The sequence below is a fragment of the Miscanthus floridulus genome, chromosome 3 (genome assembly GCF_019320115.1).
Source record: "Miscanthus floridulus cultivar M001 chromosome 3, ASM1932011v1, whole genome shotgun sequence".
Lineage (NCBI taxonomy): Eukaryota > Viridiplantae > Streptophyta > Magnoliopsida > Poales > Poaceae > Miscanthus > Miscanthus floridulus.
In genome coordinates this window covers 64,725,447-64,745,322 of record NC_089582.1, presented here as the reverse complement: position 1 = coordinate 64,745,322, position 19,876 = coordinate 64,725,447, and the positions used below count along the sequence as shown (strand labels likewise).

Below are 19,876 nucleotides of genomic sequence, written 5' to 3'. Positions count from 1 at the left end.
TCAATTAGTTCATCTTTAGTGGGTTTATCATCATTGTCACTTTCACTTTCATTATCATGTTTCTCATCACATCCATCATCACAAGTTTATACCTTAGTGGCCTTAGCCATGAAACATGATGAAGTGTCGAAGAGAGAAGGCTTCTCATTGATAGCAATGCTTGTAAAAGCCTTCTTTTTGGTGGTCTTGTCATCATCACTATCATCATCATCACTTGTGGAACCATCACTATCCCAAGTGACCACATATGAACCACCCTTCTTCTTCTTGATGGTCATCTTGTCATTCTTTTTTTTCCTTCTTGTCCTTCTTGCCCTTGTCATCATCATTGTCACTATTGTATAGGCATTGAGCAACAATATGATCCTTACTTCCACACTTGAAGCATTTTCTTGACCCTTCCTTGTTCTTGGATGAAGACTTCGTCCTTCTAGCACGGTAGCCATTTTTCACCATGAACTTGCCAAATCTCTTAACAAAGAGAGCCATCTTCTCATCATCCATCTCATCAAAGCTCAAGTCTTCATCTTCACTTGATGATTCTTGCTTTACCTTGCCCTTGGATGATGTGGCCTTAAATGCCACTCTTCTTCTTCTCATCATTCTTCTCCTTCTTTTCGTCCTTCTCATCATCATCTCTATAAGTGTCATCGGTCATCACATCTCCCAACACTTGGTTTGGTGTCATGGTGTCTAAACCACTCCTCATAAGAATAGTGACCAATGTTTAAAACCTTGATGGTAAGCATCTCAAGAACTTGTGGGAGAAGTCCTTGTCCTTACCTCTTCTCCAAGTGCTTTGAGATCATCGACAAGCACTTGAAGCCTATGAAATATCTCCGGTACACTCTCATATTCTTTCATCTTAAAGCTTGCAAATTTCTCCTTGAGAATATATACCTTTGCACCCTTCACGGTTTGAGTGTCCTCAAATGACTACTCCAACTTTTTTCATGCCTCATGAGCCTTCTCAATGTTCTTAAATTTGCTCAAATGTTCTCTTATCCAAAGCATCATGAATGGCACTAAGAGCAATGCCATTGTTTTGGAGTAGCACTTCTTCGGTGGTGGTGGGAGCCTCTTCATTGGCAATCTCAATCTTGGTCTCCACCACCTTCTACATCTTCCTATTGATTGACTTGATATATGTTGTCATCTTAGCCTTCCAATAGGGATAGTTGGAGCCATTAAATTGGGGTGGCTTCTTGGTGTTGTTGATTTGAGCCATTTTGACACCGAAGGTTGTTAAGCCTTAAATCACGGTGACCACAGCTCCGATACCACTTGAAATGTCCTAATGGCTAGAGAGGGGTGAATAGCCTATAAAAATTTATACAACACTAAGCAAAGTGGTTAGACAAGTATGAGGCGAAGCGAATGTTGCGCTAGCCTACTAAAAATGCAAGCCACTTACCACAATTCTAGTATCTATAGTCTTTATCCACACAATGGCTATGTCACTACACTAAGTTAGTGAGCTCTCAAAGACTAACTAAAGAGCCTCACTTACCACAAGACTCGACGTAAGCAAGCTCTCAAAACTAGTTATACTAAAGAGCTTTGCTTACACACTAGAAAGGTAAACGCACTAGAGGTTGGTGATGATTATACTGCCGTGTTGAGGAATTGAGCCAATCACAAGATAATCACAATCAATCACAATGAATACCAAGAAATCCTCATGACAAGATGACACAAGATTTTTTTTTCCGAGGTTCACTTGCTTGCCGGCAAGCTAGTCCTCGTTGTGGCGATTCACTCACTTGGAGGTTCACGCGCTAATTGGTATCACATGCCAAACCCGCAATTGGGTGTCGCACAACCAACACAAGATGGGGATCACACAAGCCACGAGCAATCCACTAGAGAACCTTTTGGCTCTCTGTCGGGGAAAAGTCAAGAACCCCTCATAATCACCACTATTGGAGCCGGAGACAATCACCAACCTCCGCTTGACGATCCTCGCTGCTCTAAGTCGTCTAAGTGGCGGCAACCACCAAGAGTAACAAGCGAATCCCGCAGCGAAACACGAACATCAAGTGCCTCTAGATGCAATCACTCAAGCAATGCACTTTGATTATCTTTCAATCTCACAAAGATGATGAACTAATGATGGAAATGAGTGGGAGGACTTTGGCTAAGCTCACAAGGTTATTATGTCAATGCAAATGGCCAAGAGAATGAGCTTAAGCCAGCCAAGGGGCTTAAATAGAGAACCCCCACGAATAGAGCCGTTGGGCTCCTTCACCTCACTGTCTTCGGGACGACCGGACGCGCAGGTCCAAGTGACCGAACGCACGGTCCCCAGCGTCCGGTCACTGGATGCCGTCCACGTGTCCCCCGTTGTGAACTACGCCCGTCGATCTCCAACGGCTAGTCTCGCCCGCGCCATCAGTTTAGTGACGACCGGACGCACCGGCATGCCACCTGTCATTCGCGCGCCGCGTCAAGTCAACGCATTACCGCGCACTGCCAACAACTGACCGGAGGTGCCGATCAACTCGGCCTCCCAGCGTCAGGTCAGTTCCAGAGAGGTCCCCGAGCGCCAAAACATCGACTGGACGCGTCCGATTTCCCGTGATCGGACGCACACCAGCGTCAGGTCTTCACCGCGCTCAACAAGTCGCCCACGTCAGCATATGTCACCTGTGACCGGACGCAGGCCCTGCGCGTCCAGTCACTTTCACTGTGCTGCGTCCGGTCGCTGAACAGACCTAGCCCGAGCGCGCCAACACTTTTATAAATGACCGGACTCACCACCTCAGCATCCGGTCACCTCGGGTTCAGCGTTCGGTCATTGATTTTTAGTGAAAAAACACCTCCTTCACTTCACCAACTTTTCCACCCTTGCACAAATGTACCAACCACCAAGTGTATCACCTTGTTTACATGTGTTAGCATATTTTCGCAAACATTTTTAAGGGTGTTAGCACTCCACTAGATCCTAAATGCATATGCAATGAGTTAGAGCATCTAGTGACATTTTGATAACTGCATTTCGATACGAGTTTCACCCCTCTTAATAGTATAGCTATCGATCCTAAATGTGATCACACTCGCTAAGTGTCGTGATCACTAAACCAAAAAGCTACTATCAAGTTTTACCTTTGCCTTGAGCTTTTTGTTTCTCTTTCTTTTTTCCAAGCCGAGCACTTGATCACCATGGTCACCACACCATCATCATGATCTTCACCATTGCTCCACCACTTGGAATAGGGCTACATATCTCATGATCACTTTGATAAACTAGGTTAGTACTTAGGGTTTCATCAATTCACCAAAACCAAGCTAGAGCTTTCAACAGTTCATCAGAGATATGGGTCTAAAGTCATTTACATTTGTTGGATTGTTGACCTTGTGAATCAAAGTGATGAAGGAATTGTTGATGGCCTGAATGTTCTAATCGCCATTGAAGAAGTCAAAACACAAGCTGTAGACATCTTCCTTTATAATGTGCCAGCAGGATTTGATGAAGAGCCCATTAAAGCCATCAGGGCCAGGAGATTTGTGCTATCCATGTGTAGTATGTTGAAAAGTTCATGCATCTTTTCCTTTTATTTATTGCATCTTTTCCTTTTATTTATTATGAACAAGGAGAGCTTATTTTGCTTAGCTACCCCGAATTACAGATTTGAAATGCTTGAAGTTCTGGGTGTTCTTAGGACCTCCTGGTGATCAGTAAAATTAACCTTCTCGAATAATTCAACTTGCATTTAATTACATTCCTAGCAGATGAAATATAAAGCCCTAAAGTGAAAATTTTGCGATTTAAAAACTACATATTCATTATTATCTAAGGTTTTTAAAAAAACTCGACCACTGGGGAAGAAGATTCTCTTCCGCAGGCTTGAAAAAAGGCCACAAACCTGGCTATCCATGTGCTATGCAGCCACGTGTCATGCTGCGATCGTTAGTGGACCACACATTTTTTTTCTCAAACAACTCAGGAGAGTTGTGTGTCATTTCATTAAAAAAGGGGAAAAGGGGAAAACTTTACAAAACAGGATGCCTAGAAAAAACCTTCCCAACTCACACTACATACTGCAAAAAAAAAAGAATAAAAGGCCCGACCATAACCAATTTGCCATACTAGGCCACTAAGGGCTTGGAGCAAACAACCTCAGAATAAGCTCCTGAAGAGCAGAAGCACTGGAACAAAATTATATGCGACGGTGCCACATGTATCAGGCCGTGTGACACCGTCTAGATTACCTACACGTACTCACTTCAAGAAATCTGTACCCTTGTGATAATAGCTGGGCCCATAGAGATGAAGCTAATCCCACCGTTCCACAGAGCTGAGAGCCGGTGTTGCACAGCATGCTAAAATGCGGCACCGTCGCATACGAGCTTTTTCCAGAAGCACCGGCCAAACACCACACATGGCATTCCTCTTCTACCATTTGAAGAACAAACTGGACATTCGGAGAAATTCCTTCATAAACAGCAGGATTCCTGTGCTTCCAAAGCTCCCGGGCAACAAGAATAACTACAGAACTGAACCCCTTGCGCATTTCCTTGTCTGGCACCACCATCCCTGGAAACAGCATGTAGAGGTCGGAGGCACCACTGCAGCTAGGTTTAATTCCTGAGAACCAAAGTCCAAACCTCCCTGTCAAAACACACAAGAAACTAGAATATGTTGAATGGTTTCATCAGCCTGATCACAGAGAGGGCAGGCTGGCGGGTGAAGCAGTCCACGTTTGGCAAGCCGATCTGAGGTCCAACGCCTATTGTTGGTAGCAAGCCAAATAAATAACTTGCACTTCATAGGAGCCCAACTTTTCCAAATTCGTTTCCAAGGGGCAAACCTGATGGTTCCTAGAAAGTAAGCATCATAGGCTGACTGCTGCTGTAAGAACCTGTAGAGGTCAGTTTCCATCGATGTTGGTCATGGGTATCCTGCTGTATGGCAATTCCATTCACTAACTCTCAGATGTGCAAGTATTCCACCAGCACCTGTACAGTTAAAGCTCCCCTTATGTCTGCAACCCAACTTCGATTGTTTAATGCCTGGCTCACTGTACACCTTTTCATAATTCTTTTAGGGATCTTGCTAAAGAGGTTTGGGGCCAATTCAGCCACTGCTTTCCATGCAGCCATCGGTCACACCAGAATATAGTTGATTCCCCACTGCAGATGATGGTTTCTACTGCCACACTAAATGATCAAGGGCCTGCCTAGGCACATGGACAGGCAGCCTAGCCCAAGGATGAGAGGCATCTGTTTTTTGTAGCCATAACCAATGGATGTGTAGCCCCATCCTAAAATTTGGAGGTTATGAATTCAGAGGCCACCATAATGAAGAGGACATCGCACTCATGTCCAGAAGACTAGAAAGTTCCCACCGGTGGCCTTCTCTTCACCTTTCTAGAGAAAACCTCTTCTTCTTTTATCTATTTCCTTGATAACCCATTTGGGCAGGTCCATGTCAATCATCAGGTAGATGGGGACCATGATCAAATGACTGGCTTTGTTCATGAGAGGGGCCTTCCAACCAGGGAGATTGTCAGCAACTTTCTCTACCAACGGTAGCAGATATTCCTTGGTCGGCTTGTTGATTGTGAGTGGGAGGCCTAAGTAAGCGCAAGGAAAACTGAAAATAGCACAGGAGTGGCTTTTTTTTGTGAGAATGGGGAGTTGAACTCCCAACCTGTTGGTTTGCACATCTGCTTCCCGGCCCCACCAATACATCTTTTTAATTGTTATGGGGTCATTTTTGTTCAAAGTTGCTCAACAAATGATTGCTTAAATATGCGCATTGGTAATAAAACGACAAGAATTGTACAAAAGAAGTAGGGAAAACTCTAGTACTTTTAGAACAATATAAAAACACCCTACATTTTACGCAACCAAGTACCATGAAACTTTGATTTCATAAAATTTATGGCATATTTTTAATATCTTGTCTTATTTTTTAAACATGAATTATTTAACTGTTTCAGATTGGTATTGTAACTTTCTTCGTGAGTTCAATCCTCGACAACCTGACTTCCACTATTGTGATGGTGTCTTTGCTTCGGAAACTAGTACCTCCATCAGAATACAGAAAGTATGTTTTCTGTTAACTCACCTGTCATGTCTACACATTATCTAGTACTTATTTTCTTGACTATTTCGTCATTTTACTCATAATGATCTCATCCTAGCACCACTATACATGTGTTCATTATACGCTTGCTCTGTATACAGGAATAGCTCCTAGGATCAATATAGTGTGTAGCATCTTTCTCTATTATATAGTCATTGATACTGATAAATGGACTTAGAAGTATCAAAATTATTGCAGAATTTATCCTGTAGCAGCTTAGTAGATTGTTGAATGGACCATTGTTCAACCTAGCAATGTTTACTCTGTGCCCTTAAAATGGCAGCATGAGTGCATGCGTGTGTGCGTGCATGTGTGTATGGTGTTTGTGGGGTTGTTTGGGATCTTGCCCTTTTCTCTCTTAATATAATGATGCGCAGGTTAGCAGGTCAGTCCATTAGTACCTTCACAATTTGTTTGGGGATTTCATATGGAGAAAAAATTCTTAGATACCATAAAATTAACAATTGAATGCCACTAAAATGTTCTCAACAAGTTCCTGCCGTTGTATAGAATTGTTGCCATCTCTGTTGGCTCTTGTTGCCTTTAACATTGCATAGCTTCAACTTACTTTTAGATGCATAGCACATGGGTAATTGCAATGTGTTTTTGGATGCTGTAACAATGGCCTAATAGCCTGTAGCATTGGCCCAGTAGCTGGCTTGGTCTGTGTATCTGTAGTTGCCTTTGGATATCAAGTTAGATTAGTTAAAGATGTTAGCTAAGATTGTTCGGTCAGGCTCTTAAATAAAGGAGGTCAAGTCAACCAAGTTTACCCAACCACCCAAATTTCAGCATGATCAGAACCTCCTGCTGCAGGGACAAGCCGTGTTGGTGATAAGGACAATCCATTCTATTATCTTCCACCTCCAGATTTTACCACTCTACCCCCATGGATTTCCCATTGATCAAATGCCAGGATACAGGTGGCTATGAGCTTCCAGCATGGCTTACTTTACAAGGGTGTATGAATGCATATCTCAGGTGGCAGCGAGAGTAAAGGCACACAACTAGAACTCTCTGAGTAACAATTTTTTTAAATCATCCCTGTGCATCCACAATGCTTGGTGGCATATACAGGGTCCTGCTATAGTTGTAACTCTTTAAGACACTAGATCAAAAAACAGGTCTTTTGCATTGCACTTAACACCAAACTCATGGGAGGACGACCAATAAAAAGGAGGGTATGATTTGAAAATAATGCAACCTAACTTGATGCCCTTTTTGGTGGTGGCTTGGGGGTTGAGGGGACACTATGTGGCAAATAAGGAGTTTTGACTTATTCTTTTCGTGTTGGGGCAAGGCCAAAGATTGTGTTTTGCGTACTTTCACCATTTAGTGCTAGTCTTTTCTTCTAAAGCTTATTAGGATAATGGCATTAGAGATGGAACAGCATTTAAGTTAGGTTCCATCACATGCCAGTCCATTGGTCTTAAGAACATTTTGTTCTCCAAATCCAACAATAAATAGTTGGTGGAATGTTATTTACTAGCATCTTGGGTGAGTTAAACATTGACTTATTGGGACAGATTGTCAGGTGCTGCTGTTGTAATAGCAGTCTAAAGAACATTTTGTTCTCCAAATTCAACAATAAATAGTTTGGTGGAATGTTCTTTACAATCTTGGAGGAGTTAAACATTGACTTATTGGGACAGATTGTTAGGTGCTGTTGTTGTAATAGCAGCAAATGCTGGCGGTGCATGGACACCAATTGGTGATGTGACAACCACTATGTTGTGGATTCATGGTCAGATTACAACATTGAAAATAATGCAGGTTAGCTTTTGTAATTTTTGCTTGTTTTCCACGATATGCTTATGCAAATATTTCCTTGTGTCTTGTGCTCTCTGAATTGTTTTGAAAATTTTAATTAACTTTTCATGTTATGTTGTTCTTTTCCTTAGTTGGTAATGAAATGTAGCAATCTAGATTTTCGTACTCATATCTGTTATTAATTCAAAATATTGGCTGTCTTTTTCTGTATGGAAGTTATACAATTCAGTAAATTTACTTGAAGGAGAAGTGCAAAAAATATCTAAACATGTCAGATTTAATAAAGGATAATGTTACATTTTCTATTTCTCTTTTATCAGAAATGCTCTATTCATACATGTTTTACCGAGTACACACAGAGATTTATGTGTTCTATGGTGCAAACATCATGAGTCTGGATTAAATCATGTTTTACCGAGTACACAGTAGAGATGTATGTGTTCTACGTTGCAAACATCATGAGTCTGGATTAAATCAATATACTTGACTGTAGATGGCACGGAGTCTATATTTTCTGTAATATATCTTATAAAAAAAGGGTGTACCTAGTGCAGAGAGCTCCCGCTCTGTGCGGGGTCTGGAGAAGGGTGTTAGTATCTTATAATAACTAGAAAATTATTTAACAGGATGGCCTTCACAAAGCAAATGCATGCTGTCACTATATCTCCTACAACTAAAAAGAACAAAAGTAAGATAATTTTTTTGTGCGACTTTTTTTTAGGTCGCTCCTCCCTTCCGGCCGTGCGATACCCCGCGCGATAGAAAAAGAAACTGTCATCCTTGCGATCCCCGCCTGCTTTGAAGGAAACAAATCGATCACCTGAGGCCACATGCATGGAAGGAAACAATCATGCGGTGCCCCTCTCTCGCTCGGTCAATTCATGAATGGAAGGAAACAATCATGCATGCATGGAAGGAAACGTCTGCTTTGAAGGAAATAAATCGATCACCTGCAGTCCCGGTCACATTGAATTTTTAGATATCAATTAGGAGGACTAAACATGAGCTAATTATAAAACTAATTACATAAGTTGTGGCTAATTCGCTTGCCAGCGCCGTGTACATGATGGTATGGAGATGTGGTAGAACTTATTCGTGGATTTGTTGGCGCACGAAAGAAATGGATATCGAAAATCTCTTCCTGCCGGTATAAAAAATGATCTTAGCCGCATCACGGAAAGATCTACACAGTAGAGTTTGTGAGCCTGCGACGCCATACTCTCTGTGATTGTGTAAATTTCACGAACTTAGCTTTTTGGATTAAATGTCACTTTAACGTCGGTCATATACTTTTACAGTATTGTTATCTTATCGTGCGATCCGTGTGTTTTTAGTACAAAAGTTTGGCTATCCCGTAGCAACGCACGGGCACGAACCTATTTGCATATATACTCGAACCTGTGTGTACATGATTATATGGAGATGCAGCGGAACTTATTCATGGATTTATTGGCGCATGAAAGAAATGGATATCGTAGAATTCTTTTTGCCAATATAAAATATTATCTTAGCCGTATCACGAAAAAGTCTATACAGTAGAGTTTGTGAGCCTACGACGTCGCGCTCTCCGTGACTGTATTAATTTCACGAACTTTGCTTTTTGAATTAAATGTCACTTTGACATCGGTATTTAATTTAACAGTATTGTTATCTTATCGTGCGATCCGTGTGTTTTTAGTACAAAAGATTTAGTTGTCCTGTAGCAACGCACGGGCACGCTACCTAGTTTACAATATAAAGTGTAGACTGCAGAGATTCTATTTGTTTTTATGATATTGTCAAGGCTCTACTTTCTTGCCTTAACTAATGAAATGCTATGCTAAACGGTATATGAAATGTTAAGACAAAACGTTTAGTGACTAACAATGTTCATTTTATCTCTAATCTGCATTACTGATACATTGTTTTGTGGAAAGACCCATCTAGTCCCCCGCCCCTCCCTGCCCCCATTCCTTTTGGACTGGTCAGCGTAAGGTCCTAGAAGAACATATTGTGGACTTTTGTAGCTTTATGGAAGGCCTAGCTACAATTGCATTACATGTGCAATGCAGAATGCATGTATTCATTATGACATCCTTTGGTGGGTCTGTATGCTTGGTGACTCAAGTTTGAAAAAGTCAGTAAGCATTTGCACCATGTAAAATATGGTAGGCATTTCTGGTCTCATTCATGGAGCATGCACCATGTGGTTAATCATACATATGGCTTATTTTTATTATGTCTGATCTTATATGGAAGCTAATTGATGTATACCTTTTTATGATATGGTTTCCAGTTTTCCACTTTCGCTCTGTAGTCAAGTGAGATAGAACTTGGCCTAGTATTGTGTGTTGGAATATAAGTGAATTGCCCACCTCTCCCCATCAGCTTAAGCTTTTGGGTTGAATTGATCGGTGCATGCAACTCAATATGGTATCAGAACCAGAGGTCTCGAGTTCAAATCCTGGTTAGCGCAATTTAAATAAAATAATTGTAGCTCGCTCCTATTTCCACGTCTGAGGCCTAAGGGAGCCTCCACGTGAGGGGGAGTATTGGAATATAAGTGAATTGCCCACCTCTCTTCATCAGCTGAAGCTTTTGGGTTGAATTGGTCGGTGCATGCAACTCAATATTGTGGAGTTTTGTGGTTTATTTTATGCATGCCAGCAAAATGCTATGTCATTTTTTTTTAAATGAACTACTTTATGATCTGGCAGGGCTTGTTTATTCCCTCAGCTGTTTCGTTGGCAGTCCCACTGGCTCTGATGTCCCTCACCAGGTTCTTAACCAGTGACAACTATGCTATACAAAATGAAACAGTTAACAGTGTCTCATCTAACAATTTTTATACATTGCGAACAGTGAAGCAAATGGGTCGTCTCAGAAATCTTCCAACTTGCTGTCATCAGAGCAGATGGCTCCTCGGGGACAACTTGTATTAGGTGTTGGAGTTGGAGCATTAGTGTTTGTTCCCATCTTTAAAGCTCTCACTGGCCTGCCACCTTTCATGGGTATGCTACTTGGTCTTGGGATTCTCTGGATCCTGACAGATGCAATACATTATGGAGACTCTGAAAGGCAGCGACTGAAAGTTCCACAAGCACTATCACGGATTGATACACAGGGAATTTTATTCTTCTTAGGTATTCTTTTATCAATTGGCAGGTAATTCTTCTCCTCTCCCTTCTTTTACTAGAATATTTCAGAAACGCAAATGCGCCACTGAGAATTGTATATGATTGGTATACAATATTGTTAATAATGAATGAGCAAAACATTTCAGGCAGACATTTATTTTTACTTCTTGTACTAGATATAAGTATATTTGCAAAACAACTTTTTTCCCTCAAATATGCAGGAGATCTGCATGTCATTGCATTAAGAGAGTGGCCGAAATAGCCAGGTACAACGACCAAACATGACCTTACACAATCTCACCAACAACGATCAAGTCATCAAGCAATGACATTCTGCGGACCAAACAAATAACCAAGCTTGCCTAACACGACCAAACACCCATACGACTGACACAAAACCTCAAAGGAGAACCAACACGACCTAAATAAAAGAAAACAGTCACCTCCAACCGTTCACAATCCAGTGCGGCGTCACAAGCCACAACCCTTAGCAGGCGTAGGCAGGGGCGGTACTGATGGCATACTAGCTTCAAGGATCATTGGATCCCACCTCTCCATCATGTGCCCGTCGACCATAGGATTCAACTCTTGATTGTTGACAGCCTTAAGGTGTGTCCACAGATCCTTCATGCTCCTGACTGGTGCCACCAAGGAAGACACATGACTTGGAGCCTCCTCAAGGTGGACCACAATTCGGCGCACTTGTATCAACAATAATGTAGAATTTGAGTCAGTAACTATGGCGGTTACAGCGCCCAAGAGAGCACCCTTGCAATCCTCCATCACCCTGGAGTACAACTTATAGCCCATTAATCATTGTCATAATTGAGATGGGTCATATGCTTTTGATTAAGATGCATATTAATTGGGGCAAAATAGGACAGAGAATGAAAAGTCCTCTTGGCTTGTGGACTTATCTTTGTAAAGAAGGAAGCTTAAACATATATTTGGAATGTAGTAGTTTCTTGTTTTATTTGAGGGAACAACAAAGTTTGTGATAGCTGCCAATGATTTTGTCATGTTCAGGGTTATTGTAGCTACAAGTCTGTCTACTGCAGTGGCACGGTTACTGTTGAATGCTAGCAACCACACAGCAGATTGTAGAACTACAACTACAAGCATGGCTAGATTATTAGGATCTGTTGGAGCATGGCTTAAAAATGAAATTAGTTTGGATACGATATTTCTTTTGTTGCACTATTTTTCTACCCTAAATGTCAGTGATGGCCAAGATTCTGTTTGCGATATGGTATTGAATAATTGTTTTCTATGTAATATACATTTATATTTATAAACTGGTACACCTTCGTGACGTTAGTGTGACGAGAAAACACATGTCCTGTTATCTGCAGTCCAGTCCATTACCAATAAGATGTTCATTTCCTAATAGTTTTTCTCTCTTTTGGCACTAGCTTGGAATCTGCAGGGATTTTGAGGCAGTTAGCAAATTATCTTGATGCCAATATTCCAAATGCTGATCTTATTGCTAGTGCAATTGGTGTGGCATCAGCAATTATAGACAATGTTCCACTTGTTGCTGCAACCATGGGGATGTATGACCTGACTTCATTCCCTCAAGACTCAGACTTCTGGCAGCTTGTTGCATTCTGTGCGGGTACTGGTGGTTCAATGCTTATCATTGGCTCCGCAGCAGGCGTTGCTTTTATGGGAATGGAGAAGGTGGATTTCTTTTGGTATTTTCGCAAGGTAAACTGCTCCGTTGTCCCAATATGAAGAGAAACTATCAAAAAAGATATATTACAGCAATGTGAAGTTCTTTATTATGGTATCAGTCATGTGCATTTAACTGCATTTCCATATATTTCCCAGACAAACTGTTGAATTTAATCTGTATATGCTGATTTTCTCTCTTTTAGAAGTCTAGTGTTGTGAATAGATCACACACCCACACACGAAACACTCGGTAGAACTAAAACTCACGCGCCTAATAAAACTTTAAATACCAGCCGGAACTAAAACTCACGTGCCTAAACCCCCTAACCCCCTTTTTCTCTTCTTAATATAATGATACGCAGCTCTCCTGCGTGTTCGAGAAATGTGAATACAATTTTTGTTTCAGACTGCACCTACCTTAGTTGATCATTGCAGTTGTTTGTGTAAATATTGTTCAGTTTAGTATCATTGATTTTTTTCCCTCTATTTTCTTGTTACTGTGCTGCTACTTATGGTTTGTCTACCTTTTGCAAGCATGGCGACATAAATTAAAAATTTCAAGTGAAAAATGCTTTAGCAAATCTAGGCTGACCTACAGTTTGAACGGTAACTATACGAATATATCTTGCTTCCTACTGCCAACTATGAGTTCACATCCATGTTCCATAAATATTCATTCTTATTCTTAGGGACACTATTCGTGAATTACTTTTCGTTTCATTTCATTCTTGAATTATTTTTCCTGGTGGTTCCCACCCATGTTCAAGTAATCAGTTTGAGGCTTGTATTCTGGTATTCTGGGCACCTATGTTTTTTTTTTTCTCGGAATGTGATGTTGATGATACATCAATTGGTAACTTACAACTTCAGTGTCACGCAAGCACATCTCAGGATACCAAATCCTATTAGCATCAGTAAAATAATATAAATCCTGGTAGCATGTTCATTTATGTATTTTTCTGCAATAGCAACTGTAGGCAATTCAGAAATCCAGCCTGCAGTATGCACATTATTAGGCAGGTCTATGTGTGATTAGCTATAATTAGCACTTACTATGTATACTTGATTGTATTCCTTGTATACCCAGCCATATTGGCTATATATATGAAGGTCACCCCCCATATTGGGTGTGAGGTGTGTCTCTACATGGTATCAGCCGATTAGATCCTATTCTCCCGATCTTTCCCTCCCTCCACCTCGCGACTCCGTGATCGCGCGACTTCCCCCCACGCGCGAGACTTCCTCTCGCCCGTCCTCCCTCTCTCCTCTCCCATGGACACCTCGGCCTCCTCCTCGGCCACCAGTGTCGGCACCCTGCCCACGACAGGAACTCCCACCATGCCTGCCATGAGCGCCGGCGCTGCTGCCTCGATCGTGGCTCACAACTACGCCACAGTCAATGTCAAGTCCCACATCCCTTTTACGTTGGACCTTCAATCCAACTACTCCAAGTGGGCGTTCTTCTTCAAGTCGCTGTGCGGCAAGTTCAGCCTTCGCTCGCACATCGACAGCTCTGCTCCCCCTCGACCTGATGATCCTCAGTGGGATGCCGCGGAGTGCTGCGTCCGGGGCTGGATCTCTGGCTCCGTCGACGACTCCGTCCTCGACCTCGCCATGGACGGTGCTGATCCAACCGCTTGTGATCTGTGGGTGGCCATTGAAGGGATCTTCCGCGCCAACCGGGAGCCGCGCGCCATCTTCCTCCTCAACGAATTTCACTCCATGGTGCAAGGTGACAGCACCATATCGGCGTACTGCCAGCGGCTGAAGATCAAGGCCGTCGCTCTTCGCGACGTTGGCCATCCTGTCCAGGACTCGCAGCTCGTCCTCGCCCTTCTGCGTGGCCTCAATCCTCGCTTCTCCAACACCGCCGACGACATCGCCAACTCCGCTATACTTCCCACATTCGCCAGAGCCCATGACATGCTGGCACTAAAGGAGCTCCATCTCGCCAACAACGAAAAGACGGTCGCCAGCACCGTCCTCCTCGCCACCGCCGGCTCTGGCTGCACCAGCCCGGGCGGGTGTCGTGCTCTCGCTGCCACAGCCAACTCTGGAGGTCCACAAAACCCACACGTGACCGGCTACGGCAGCAACAAGGGCGGCTGCGGTGGCAACAACAACGGCAGCAAGGGCAAGGGCAAGGGTCGGCGTGGCTGGAACAGCGGCTCTGCGCAGCAGCGCGGCGGCGTTGGCTAGACTGGTCAAATACTGACCCATGTGCCCCTAGATTTGCTACAATCCATGGGCGCCACAGGGCCCTCCTTCGGCTCAGCAGGGTGGCTGGCGCCCTGGCGTGCTTGGCGCCCCTCCTTAGGCTCACACGGCCTTTGCGCCTACGCAGCCCCCGACGACATTTGCGTCGCTTCACGTCTCCCAACAAGCTCCCATGTGGAACTAGGATGGTCTTGTCGCTGCACTCAATCAGATGCATCTCTAGGGCCAGCATCCCTGGGTCCTGGATTCCAGCGCCTCCTCCCACATGAGCTCCTCGGATGGTATACTCCTCACTCGCCAGCCTCCTCCTCACTCTTCCATTACAGTTGGCAATGGTGCAAATCTTCCTATTTCATGTCGTGGTGAGTCTGTTCTTCATACACTAGAGTCCAATTTTCATCTAAATAATGTCTTAGTTGTCCCATCTCTAGTCTGCAATTTGCTATCTGTCCGTCAATTTACTAGAGACAACAACTGCTCTATAGAATTTGACGCTCTTGGTTTTTCTGTCAAGGATATCCCGACCCGACGCGTGATGCTTCGCTGCAATAGTGCTGGTGATCTTTTCACCTTCCCTGCTGTGTCTTCCGCTCCACACGCCAACATTGCCATCTCCACCGACCTCTGGCATCACCGTCTTGGTCATCCAAGCTCCGCCACCATTGACATTCTTTGTCGTAATGCGTCCATTAGCTGTAATAAAGTAGAGCAACTGCTATGTCATTCTTGTCAGCTTGGCAAACATGTGCGCCTTCCTTTTTCAGATTCCAGTTTATATACTTTCATGCCTTTTGAACTTGTTCACTGTGATGTATGGACATCCCCGGTTGCCAGTGTATTCGGGTATCAATATTATCTCGTTTTACTTGATGATTTTACTCATTTCTGTTGGACCTTTCCCCTCACTCGCAAATCTGAAGTCTCCACACATATTGCAAAATTTTGCAATTATGTCCACACTCAATTCAGCCTTGCCATCAAAGTTGTCCAAGCCGACAACGGCACTGAGTTCGTAAACAATACCCTTCATACTCTCTTTGCTTCCCGTGTTATTCATTTACGCCTCTCGTGTCCATATACCTCCCCACAAAATGGCAAGGCTGAATGCCTTCTTCGCACATTGAACAACATCAGTCGCACGATGCTCCTACATGCACACATGCTTGCTCAGTACTGGGCTAAGGCGCTCGCCACAGCCACATACCTTCTGAACAGGCGTCCATGCTCTGTTGTTCGCCACAACATTCCATACACTCTCCTCCACAACAAATCTCCCGAGTACTCCCACTTACGTGTCTTTGGGTCTCGGTTATCTGAACTTGACCGCCACGGCTCACCACAAACTCTCCCCTCGCTCCACAGCTTATGTTTTTCTTGGCTATCCCTCTTCCCACAAGGGGTACCGCTGCCTCGACATGGCCACTAAGCGCGTCATCATCTCTCGCCATGTGGTCTTCGATGAGACTTGTTTTCCCTTCGGGCTTTACCCCTCCAGGTCGTCGTCAAACGACCTGGATTTTTTGCTTGTAGGTACTACAGTGCGGGTGCGTCCTGCATCTTTGCCCTCTGCTGCTGGCAGTCACACCAAGGTTTCATTGAGGAGCTGACCGACGACCCCGTGATCTTGTTTTACGGCCCCGTATTGCCTGCTGCTCCTCCCGACGCTCCTCCAGAACCAATATGATCATGTGATGATATGAAGTGGATCATATCATTGTTGATCGTGTTGGTGCATGTGTTGCATCGACATTGGAGGAGATGGAATGGAATACGCAAGGCAAAGGTATAACCTAGGGCATTTCATTTCACCGGTCATAGGTGTGTAGAGAAGTTTATGACCGGGTTTAGGATAGATGGCTGTACTATCAGAGGGGCAAACTTGTTTGCATATCGGTCATCTAGTGCCACTCAAGTGATCTAACTTTGCATTGTCGCTAGGATCGAGTGGCGTGGCAAGTTGAGTGGCTAACATCCTTTGGAAAATGATTGTGAAAATGCTAACACATATACATGGTGGTGTACACTTGATGGTGTTGGCACATTTACAAAGGCGGCGCTTTCGGAAAAATGGAATGTCTATTTTCTATTGCGCCGGATGCAAATTCTTGTGGTTAGCACACTTGAGCAAGGGTGAAGAGAATGGAGAAGATGCTGGCGTCGGTCAACTGACCGGACGCTGGATCTGAATGCACCGGACGCTGGCAGGCTGCGTCCGGTCGCGCTGACGTGGAGTGTAGCAGTCGCTGGAGTGTGACCGGACGCTGGCTGCGTCCGATCGCATTCGACCGGACGCGTCCGGTCATGCTCGGGAGCTTACTGGAAATGACCGGACGCTGAGGGTCCAGCGTCCGGTCAGTTGAAGCTGGAGCGTCCGGTCAGGTCAAGTGACCGTTGGAACCGGGACACGTGGTCGTCTATGGGCGACCGGACGCTGAGGTCCAGCGTCCGGTCAACTCGACCGGAGCGTCCGGTCAGCCCGACCGTTGCCCAGTGAAGGGGTAACGGCTAGTTTAGCCCTTGGGGCTATAAATAGAAGTGGCCCTCGGCCATGGCTGGTGTGGAGCACCTCAAGGGACTTAGTGTCCATGCTTGTGAGTGCTTGGGAGCCCTCCATCACACACATACTTGATAGTGATCATTCGATTGTGTGAGTGAGCGATTCTAGTGCGATTGCATCGTGAGGTTGCATCGAATGGCACTAGGTGGTCGAGTTGCAAGCCGGTGGTGCTTGTTACTCTTGGAGGTTGCCACCTTCTAGACGGCTTGGTGGTGGTCTCCGTCGAAGCGCGCAAGAAGCTTGTGCGGCGCTCCGGAGAAGTGCTTGTGAGGGGCATTGTGCTCGCCCCGCGGGAGCCGCGAAGAGCAACTCTAGTAAAGCGTGTCATTGAGCTACCCTCACTCAAGGGGTAGGTTCTTGCGGCGCCCGACGTGTGGGCTTAGCGGGTGATGCTAATTAGCCGCCGAACCACCAAGTGAGCGGTCGACACAACGGGGACTAGCGTGTTGGCAAACACGTGAACCTCGGGAGAAAAATCATCGTGTCAACCTTGTTCTTCCCGTTGGTTTGCATCCCCATTACACAAGCTGGCAATTACTTTTATACATATTAAGCTTGTGTAGTTGCTCTTGTAATTAGATAGCTTGTGTAGCTTGCTAATTACCTTCTTGCTTGTGCTCCTCCAGCGGTTGCCTCGGCTCCAGCTGTTGTTCACGCCGCTTCACCAGCTCGGGACATCCGGCTTGTCTACAGCCGGTGTCCCTGGGCGCATGACGGGTCCTCTACAGCACCAGGATCGGCTCCTGCACCTGTTCAACAGCCTCCTGCCCCTGTACAACAGGCTACTGCTCCTGTATAGCAGGCTACTGCTCCTGTACAGCAGCCATAGGTGCCCGCAGCTCCACCAGCACCTCCCGTACAGCAGGAACGACGCATCACGTGGACCCAGTCCGGGGCCATACCGGTTATGCGGTATGTGGGGCTCTCTGCGACAACCACTCCGTCTCCACTTTCCGCCAACTACCGTAGCGGTTTGGCTGATCCAAATTGGCGTGCAGCCATGGCTGAGGAGTACAAGGCGCTCATCGACAACGGGACATGGCGCCTCGTGCCTCGACCACTCGGCGCCAACGTGGTCACAGGAAAGTGGATATTCAAGCACAAGTACCACTCCGACGGTACCCTCGCCCGCCACAAGGCTCGCTGGGTGGTTCGTGGCTTCTCCCAGCGCCACGGCATTGACTACGACGAGACATTCAGCCCGGTGGTCAAACCAGCAACCATCCGGGCTGTCCTCAGCATTGCTGCCTCACGCGCCTGGCCTATTCATCAGCTAGACCTTAAGAAAGCCTTTCTCCATGGACATCTGGAGGAGACCGTCTACTGCCAGCAGCCCCCAGGCTTCGTCGACCCTGTTTTTCCTGATCATGTGTGTCTGTTGCAGCGCTACCTCTATGGCCTGAAGTAGGCTCCCCGAGCCTGGTACCAGCGTTTTGCGACATACATTCGCTAGCTCGGCTTCGTCGCCTCGACTTCCGACACCTCCCTCTTTGTCTACAAAGACGGGACCAGTATCGCCTACCTACTTCTGTACCTCGACGACATTGTCCTTACTGCGTCCTCGACGGCATTTCTACAACAGATCATTGGGTGCCTCCACTCTGAGTTTGCCATGACTGACCTGGGCGCACTCCATCACTTCCTCGGCATCTCCGTCACTCGCTCCGCCGACGGCTTGTTCTTATCATAGCGACAGTATGCCGTTGAGCTCCTTCAACGCGCCGGCATGGCTGAGTGTCACTCTACGACGACACCTGTTGACACTCATGCCAAGCTATCCGCCATCGCTGGTGCCCCTGTTGCTGATCTGTCCGCGTACCAGAGCCTTGCTCACGCTGAGTCATCCTGACTTGGTATACGCCGTCCAACAGGTGTGCCTCTTCATGCATGATCCCCGCGAGCCGTACCTCTCGATGATCAAGCGGATTCTACGCTACCTAAAGAGCACTCTCTCCTCCGGCCTCCACATTGGTGTCGGCCCTATTCAGTTACTAGTCGCCTACTCCGATGCCGACTGGGCTGGCTGTCCAGATTCTCGACGCTCCACCTCCGGCTATTGTGTCTACTTCGGCGACAATCTGATTTCTTGGTCCTCCAAGCGTCGGACCACGGTCTCCCGCTCCAGTGCAGAAGCAGAGTACCATGTTGTTGCTCATGTGGTGGCCGAGTGCTGCTGGCTGCGCCAGCTCCTGCAGGAGCTCCACGTCTCTATTGCTTTGGTGACGGTTGTCTACTACAACAATGTTAGCGCTGTCTACATGACAACCAACCCCGTTCATCATCGTCGCACGAAGCACATTGAGATTGATATTCACTTCGTTCGTGAGAAAGTCGCCTTGGGACAAGTTCGGGTTCGTCATGTGCCGTCCTCTCACCAGTTCACAGACATCATGACCAAGGACCTTCCTGTACAGCTATTTACTGAATTCAGGTCCAGTCTATGCGTCTGGG

The 19,876-nt window shown here is 45.4% G+C and overlaps 2 protein-coding genes across 3 annotated transcripts in view; both read left to right on the top strand.

Annotated features, from left to right (window-relative positions):
- Positions 1 to 12,872, top strand: part of LOC136541752 (sodium/proton antiporter 1-like) — a 30,113-nt gene extending 17,241 nt beyond the window's left edge. For both annotated transcript variants that reach the window (XM_066533827.1, XM_066533826.1), the window contains 5 exons: positions 5,946 to 6,052; positions 7,744 to 7,864; positions 10,558 to 10,619; positions 10,703 to 11,005; positions 12,390 to 12,872. In XM_066533827.1, coding sequence (XP_066389924.1) covers positions 5,946 to 6,052; positions 7,744 to 7,864; positions 10,558 to 10,619; positions 10,703 to 11,005; positions 12,390 to 12,711 — 915 coding nt within the window. In that variant the 3' untranslated portion in view covers positions 12,712 to 12,872. The remainder of the gene's footprint in view (positions 1 to 5,945; positions 6,053 to 7,743; positions 7,865 to 10,557; positions 10,620 to 10,702; positions 11,006 to 12,389) is intronic.
- A 1,051-nt stretch (positions 12,873 to 13,923) lies between these two features.
- On the top strand, positions 13,924 to 14,850 carry LOC136543834 (uncharacterized). Its single transcript, XM_066536175.1, has one exon. It carries the CDS (start codon positions 13,924 to 13,926, stop codon positions 14,848 to 14,850), a length of 927 nt encoding a protein of 308 aa, XP_066392272.1.
- The last annotated feature ends 5,026 nt before the right edge of the window (positions 14,851 to 19,876 follow it).

Bases quoted from the DNA above. Each gene is read 5' to 3' on its own strand.
- LOC136543834 (XM_066536175.1), top strand. From the start codon at position 13,924: ATGGACACCTCGGCCTCCTCCTCGGCCACCAGTGTCGGCACCCTGCCC.